This window comes from Coregonus lavaretus (genome assembly GCF_964263955.1).
Source record: "Coregonus lavaretus genome assembly, contig: HAP1_SCAFFOLD_1546, whole genome shotgun sequence".
Taxonomy (NCBI): Eukaryota; Metazoa; Chordata; class Actinopteri; order Salmoniformes; family Salmonidae; genus Coregonus; species Coregonus lavaretus.
This window is the reverse complement of record NW_028165727.1, coordinates 37147-45000: the sequence shown is the minus strand read 5'-3', so window position 1 is coordinate 45000 and position 7854 is coordinate 37147. Positions and strand designations below refer to the sequence as shown.

General features: G+C 42.2%; 1 protein-coding gene across 1 annotated transcript in view; it reads left to right on the top strand.

Moving 5' to 3' along the window:
* The window catches only part of LOC311115544 (uncharacterized protein), a gene marked incomplete at its 3' end in the record, with an annotated part of 15858 nt that extends 9304 nt beyond the window's left edge, over nucleotides 1-6554 (top strand). The window contains exons 4-5 of the mRNA XM_084190697.1: nucleotides 4480-4965; nucleotides 6517-6554. Of these exons, the coding sequence (XP_084046823.1) occupies nucleotides 4480-4965; nucleotides 6517-6554 (524 nt within the window). The remainder of the gene's footprint in view (nucleotides 1-4479; nucleotides 4966-6516) is intronic.
* Between the last annotated feature and the right edge of the window lie 1300 nt (nucleotides 6555-7854).

Genomic DNA, 7854 nt, shown 5'->3' with positions numbered 1-7854 from the left:
TTAGGTTGGAGTCATTAAAACTCGTTTTTCAACCACTCCACACATTTCTTGTTAACAAACTATAGTTTTGGCAAGTCGGTTAGGACATCTACTTTGTACATGACACAAGTCATTTTTCCAACAATTGTTTACAGACAGATTATTTCACCTATAATTCATTTGTATCACAATTCCAGTGCGTCAGAAGTTTACATGCACTAAGTTGACTGTGCCTTTAAACAGCTTGGAAAATTCCAGAAAATGATGTCATGGCTTTAGAAGCTTCTAATAGGCTAATTGACATAATTTGTGTCAATTTGGAGATGTACCTATGGATGTATTTCAAGGCCTACCTTCAAACTAAGTGCCTCTTTGCTTGACATCATGGGAAAATGAAAAGAAATCAGCCAAGACCTCAGAAAATAAATGGTAGACCTCCACAAGTCTGGTTCATCCTTGGGAGCAATTTCCAAATGGCTGATGGTACCACGTTCATCTGTATAAACAATAGTACACAAGTATAAACACCATGGGACCACGCAGCCGTCATACCGCTCAGGAAGGAGACGCTTTTTATCTCCTAGAGATTAACGTACTTTAGTGCGAAAAGTGCAAATCAATCCCAGAACAACAACAAAGGACCTTGTGAAGATGCTGGAGGAAACAGGTACAAAAGTATCTATATCCACAGTAAAACTAGTCCTATATCGACATAACCTGAAAGGCCGCTCAGCAAGGAAGAAGCCTCTGCTCCAAAACCGCCATAAAAAAGCCAGACTACGGTTTGCAACTGCACGTGGGGACAAAAATCTTACTTTTTGGAGAAATATCCTCTGGTCTGATAAAACAAAAAACAGAACTGTTTGGCCATAATGACCATTGTTATGTTTGGAGGAAAATGGGGGAGCCTGCAAGCCGAAGAACACCATCCCAACCGTGAAACACGTGGGTGGCAGCATCATGCTGTGGGGGTGCTTTGCTGCAGGAGGGACTGGTGCACTTCACAAAACAGATGGTATCATGAGGAAGGAAAATTATGTGGATATATTGAAGCAACATCTCAAGACATCAGTAAGGAAGTTAAAGCTTGGTCACAAATGGTTCTTCCAAATGGACAATGACCCCAAGCATACTTCCAAAGTTGTTGCAAAATGGCTTAAGGACAACAAAATCAAGGTATTGGAGTGGCCATCACAAAGCCCTGACCTCAATCATATAGAAAATGTGTGGGCAGAACTGAAAAAGCGTTTGCGAGCAAGGAGGCCTACAAACCTGACTCAGTTACACCAGCTCTGTCATGAGGAATGGGCCAAAATTCACCCAACTTATTGTGGGAAGCTTGTGGAAGGCTACCCGAAACGTTTGACCCAAGTTAAACCATTTTAAAGGCAATGCTACCAAAAAACTAATTGAGTGTATATAAACTTCTGACCCACTGGGAATGTGATGAAAGAAATAAAAGCTGAAATAAATCACTCTCTCTACTATTATCATCCATCCATCCATTGATTCTTGAAGAATATAACTTCTAAATGCCTCATGAGTTCAACTGTTACACTCCATGAGAACCCAAAATGTAAGCTTGTTTTTCTCCAATGTTTGTAAACATTGTAAATGTAAACAAATACTATATAGCCTCATAACATGTTTAAAACAATAATGTTGATATCATGGATGGTCAGTCCTTGCATCCATAGCTCTGTCTATTCATCTTACATTACATTTCTCCCATCCCTCAGCTGTTTACCAAAACAGAGGCAGGGTCGACCGTTTTGTTATTGTTTCATCTGTGGATTTTGCCCTTTAAACAGCTGCATAGTATCAAGATATCAAAGTGTCCCCAACACAAAGGTAAACAATAGGCCTGTAGTAAATGCAGCATTTCGTCTTTCACATGTAAATAGTACTTTTTCAGTAGTGCTCAAAAGCATGCAGCGTTCTAAGGCGTCACTACTGATCCCGGTTCGATCCCAGCCGGCCGTGAACCGGGATGACCCATGATGCGGTGCCCAGTTGGCCCAGCGTCGTCCGGCTCAGGGGAGGGTTTGGCCGGCCCGGGTTGTCCTTGTCCCAGCGCACTCTAGCTACTCCTGTGGCAGGCGGGCGCAAGATGTACAGTGTTTCCTCCGACACATTGGTGCTGCTGGCTTCCGGGTTAAGCGAGCATTGTGTCAAGAAGCAGTGCGGCTCTCGACCTTCGTGGTCTGTGAGAGCCAGAAATCTTGCTTGTTTGTAGGTGACCAAATACTTATTTTCCACCATAATTTGCAAATAAATTCATTAAAAATCCTACAATGTGATTTTCTGGATTTTTTTCTAATTTTGTCTGTCATACAGTGGGGAAAAAAAGTATTTAGTCAGCCACCAATTGTGCAAGTTCTCCCACTTAAAAAGATGAGAGAGGCCTGTAATTTTCATCATAGGTACACGTCAACTATGACAGACAAAATGAGAAAAAAAAATCCAGAAAATCACATTGTAGGATTTTTAATGAATTTATTGGCATATGATGGTGGAAAATAAGTATTTGGTCAATAACAAAAGTTTCTCAATACTTTGTTAAATACCCTTTGTTGGCAATGACACAGGTCAAACGTTTTCTGTAAGTCTTCACAAGGTTTTCACACACTGTTGCTGGTATTTTGGCCCATTCCTCCATGCAGATCTCCTCTAGAGCAGTGATGTTTTGGGGCTGTCGCTGGGCAACACAGACTTTCAACTCCCTACAAAGATTTTCTATGGGGTTGAGATCTGGAGACTGGCTAGGCCACTCCAGGACCTTGAAATGCTTCTTACGAAGCCACTCCTTCGTTGCCCGGGCGGTGTGTTTGGGATCATTGTCATGCTGAAAGACCCAGCCACGTTTCATCTTCAATGCCCTTGCTGATGGAAGGAGGGTTTCACTCAAAATCTCACGATACATGGCCCCATTCATTCTTTCCTTTACACGGATCAGTCGTCCTGGTCCCTTTGCAGAAAAACAGCCCCAAAGCATGATGTTTCCAACCCCATGCTTCACAGTAGGTATGGTGTTCTTTGGATGCAACTCAGCATTCTTTGTCCTCCAAACATGACGAGTTGAGTTTTTACCAAAAAGTTATATTTTGGTTTCATCTGACCATATGACATTCTCCCAATCCTCTTCTGGATCATCCAAATGCACTTCAGACGGGCCTGGACATGTACTGGCTTAAGCAGGGGGACACGTCTCGCACTGCAGGACTTGAGTCCCTGGCGGCGTAGTGTGTTACTGATGGTTGGCTTTGTTACTTTGGTCCCAGCTCTCTGCAGGTCATTCACTAGGTCCCCCTGTGTGGTTCTGGGATTTCTGCTCACCGTTCTTGTGATCATTTTGACCCCACGGGGTGAGATCTTGCGTGGAGCCCCAGATCGAGGGAGATTATCAGTGGTCTTGTATGTCTTCCATTTCCTAATAATTGCTCCCACAGTTGATTTCTTCAAACCAAGCTGCTTACCTATTGCAGATTCAGTCTTCCCAGCCTGGTGCAGGTCTACAATTTTGTTTTTGGTGTCCTTTGACAGCTCTTTGGTCTTGGCCATTGTGAAGTTTGGAGTGTGACTGTTTGAGGTTGTGGACAGGTGTATTTTATACTGATAACAAGTTCAAACAGGTGCCATTAATACAGGTAACGAGTGGAGGACAGAGGAGCCTCTGAAAGAAGAAGTTACAGGTCTGTGAGAGCCAGAAATCTTGCTTGTTTGTAGGTGACCAAATACTTATTTTCCACCATAATTTGCAAATAAATTCATAAAAAATCCTACAATGGGATTTTCTGGATTTTCTTTCCTCAATTTGTCTGTCATAGTTGACGTGTACCTATGATGAAAATTACAGGACTCTCTCATCTTTTTAAGTGGGAGAACTTGCACAATTGGTGGCTGACTAAATACTTTTTTTCCCCACTGTAGTTGACGTGTACCTATTTATAATTACAGGCCTCTCTCATCTTTTTAAGTGGGAGAACTTGCACAATTGGTGGCTGACTAAATATTTTTTTCCCCACTGTATGTATTGGCAATAATTCATTTCCAATAGGGAGGCATGGAATAATTACAAATGTATATTTTGTCAGGCTGGATGTTTGAAATATGAGTAGGTGATTTGAGTCATGCTTCTTCAGTAGTGGAATAAAGACAATTAGCACTTGAATATTGTCAAGAAATACTGGAGTGATGTAAGATTGTTAATAAAATTGTTCATAGACGCTGCGTCAATGTTTATAGGCTGCAAGTACGTTGAATTAAGTTGTTTTCAAGTCGTTGAAACAACGACCTGAGAAATCTCTTCAACTTTCACTTTCAACCAAAACCGAACATAGATTGGACCTCGAGCATAGTCTTCTTTTCAACAACATTTTGCAAGGTGGGATAGCCCAATGTCAAAACACAGTTTTAACGTGTCCAAATCAATAACCAATATGCAGAGTTGTGGAGGTTTCATTCAGGTCTCTGTTTAAATAAACGCTCTGTCTTTGGCAGGAGAAAGACCAGATTCAGAGGAACCAGAGACGTCCAAACCAGCAAGACGATTCCACTGCAACCACTGTGGAAAAGGTTTTAATCAGTTAGGGGACCTGAAACGACATGAGAGAATACACACAGGGGAGAAGCCTTTCCAATGCTCCCAGTGTGGAAATAGTTTTTCCTTGTTAGCGAGCCTGAAAATACATGAGAGGATACACACAGGGGAAAAGCCTCATCACTGCTCCCAGTGTGGAAAGAGTTTTACCCAGTTAGGACACCTGAAAGTGCATGGGAGAATACACACAGGGGAAAAGCCTCATCACTGCTCCCACTGTGGAAAGGGTTTTAACCAGTTAGGGGACCTCAAACGACATGAGACAATACACACAGGGGAGAAGCCTCATCACTGCTCCCAGTGTGGAAAGGGTTTTAACCAGTTAGGGGACCTGAAACGACATGAGACAATACACACAGGGGAGAAGCCTTTCCAATGCTCCCAGTGTAGAAAGAGTTTTACCCAGTTAGGGAGCCTAAAAATACATGAGAGAATACACACAGGAGATAAGCCTCATCACTGCTCCCAGTGTGGAAAGAGTTTTACCCAGTTAGGACACCTGAAAGTGCATGAGAGAATACACACATGGGAGAAGTGCTACCACTGCTCCCAATGTGAAAAGAGTTTTGCCTGGTTAGGGTACCTGAAAATACATGAGAGAATACACACAGGAGAGAAGCCTCATCACTGCTCCCGGTGTGGAAAGAGTTTTACCCAGTTAAGTCACCTGAAACAGCATGAGAGAATACACACAGGGGAGAAGCCGTACCACTGCTCCCAATGTGAAAAGAGTTTTGCCTGGTTAGGTCACATGAGAAGACATGAGAGGACGCACACAGGAGATAAGGATGTAGGCTGCTGAACAGTGGGACATAGGACAGATGTAGGCTGAACAGTAGGACATAGGACAGATGTAGGTCCAATACATGGTGGATCAGTAGGCCGTAGAGACTCTGAATGTGTCTTGTGTATTGACTTTCCAGTGTTTTCCGTACTGAAGTAGAGTGATGGAGTGCTGCATCAGATGACCTGGCCTCCACAATCACTCGACCTGAACCTCTATTGAGATGGTTTGGGATGAGTTGGACCGCAGAGTGAAGGAAACAAAGCCAACAAGTGCTCAGCATATGTGGGAACTCCTTCAAGACTGTTGGAAAATAATTCCTCATGAAGCTGGTTGAGAGAATGCCAAGCTGTCATCAAGGCAAAGGGTGGCCATTTTGAAGAATGTAAATATAAAAGATATATTGATTTGTTTTACACTTTTTGGTTACTACATGATTCGATATGTGTTTTTTCATATTGTTGATGTCTTCACCATTATTCAACAATGTATAAAATAGTAAAAATGAAGAAAAACCCTTGAATGAGTAGGTGTGTCCATACATTGACTGATACTGTACATCTACATGATGTATCGTTACACAATGTAGGCGCAGTATAGACCCAACTGCATATCTTGATATTATTGTAACCTTATGTTTAAAATACTCACTCATTAAAAATCTGTAATGATCAACACATGATTCTCTTTGTACTTTTACATATATTTTATTTATTTTAATAAAATGCATGAAAAACAAACGTTTTGTTTGAAAATAAAATAAAGATTTGACCTGACGTTATTACTAACTGCAGTCAGCAGGTGGCGATGTGGGTCTTTCAGGCAATGCTGCCATTGTGACGTATAATCTAGCGGGCAGAGGCTGCTGTCAAGAAACACTGGCATGTTTTATCATCGGACCCAGCTCTGCCAGCTTATTGTACAAAGGAGAGGTCGCAATTTACGCGACATGTTGGTCGATGCCAACTGCCAAAATGAGCCAGGCTCGTTTACGGCCTCTTCCGAACGGCAGCTATAAATGCAGAGGCTGCGCACAGTGCAACGATATGCCACCCACGGAAAGGAAAACGATTCCAAATAAATGGCATTGTTAGGTGCTCCTCCACCCATGTCATCTCCATGATTAAATGTCCATGTGGGCTGTGGGATGTAGGTAAAACCTCTCGTTCTCTCAAACCAGAGAATTCGTGAACATAAAAGTTCAACCGGAAGAAACGACAGGGATTATCAAGTGACATTATAATGACCAAAAACATCACATTTCTACCTTTTTAGATTTAGTGTCAAAGAGAAAGTCAAGATATCAGACAAACGAGGCGATATAAAGAACTCTTGAGTAAAAGAGCATGTTTTGGGATTTTCACCCTCCAGACATTATTCCCTAAAGGTCTAAATGCCGAAATGTCCATGCATGTTATGTTGTAAATGAGAACGTGTCCTAATGCGGCCACTTCAGACTACTCTGATGTTTCTTCTTGCACTGCACCCAATGAGTTATGAAAACTAACTTGATAGGTCGATGTGCTCGTTGTTGTTTTACATACGTGTTTTAATACGTTTTATGTACACACTTCAGTAGAATACTTATATTTACTTGTTTATTTTCCCTCGACTTCAACCCCATTGGATGCATTGGGTGGCGCAGTGGTGCAGTGGTCTAAGGCACTGCATCGCAGTGCTAACTGTGCCACTAGAGATCCTGGTTCGAATCCAGGCTCTGTCGCAGCCGGCCGCGACCGGGAGACTCATGGGCGGCGCACAATTGGCCCAGCGTCGTCCAGGGTAGGGGAGGGAATGGCCGGCAGGGATGTAGCTCAGTTGATAGAGCATGGCGTTTGCAACGCCAGGGTTGTGTGTTCGATTCCCACGGGGGGCCAGTATAAAAAATAAATAATGTAATCACCATCTGTAAGTCGCTCTGGATAAGAGCGTCTGCTAAAATGACTAAAATGTAAAAAAAATGCATTGAACGGATGTGGGTGGAGCAACGTCTACATAAATGTGTAAATTCAAAACACTCACAGAAGCTCTGACGAAGGCCTCGAGGCGGATACGTAAAGATAATAAAGAGCAGTGATTCTATCAGGAGCAGTGTGCGGGTTTCTTCTTGTTTCTCTCTTGTCATTGCTGATTAAAATTGATGTCAATGATGAGAGTAATGTAGCTGAAAAAGAAATATGTAAATGCTGGTTGATTTTTGTTTTGTACACAACAATTAAGAAATTGACAAAACTCGTAAATGGTATGAAATAAAACAAAAGTTGTTCATCAAGTATAGCAGTTTGAATTGCGTTAACACAAATGAATCGTAAATAAACCTTGTAGATGATAAAAGACAGAAATTAACGGTGAACATTTACCGGTGATGATACAACGGGGAATTGATCAACATGAACAAACAAAAGGTGGCCTAAACAACTCACGCCACGTCACAATACATGCGCACTATTTGTCTGGAGACAGAGACTTGCCTATAGTGCGTTTTCGCCTC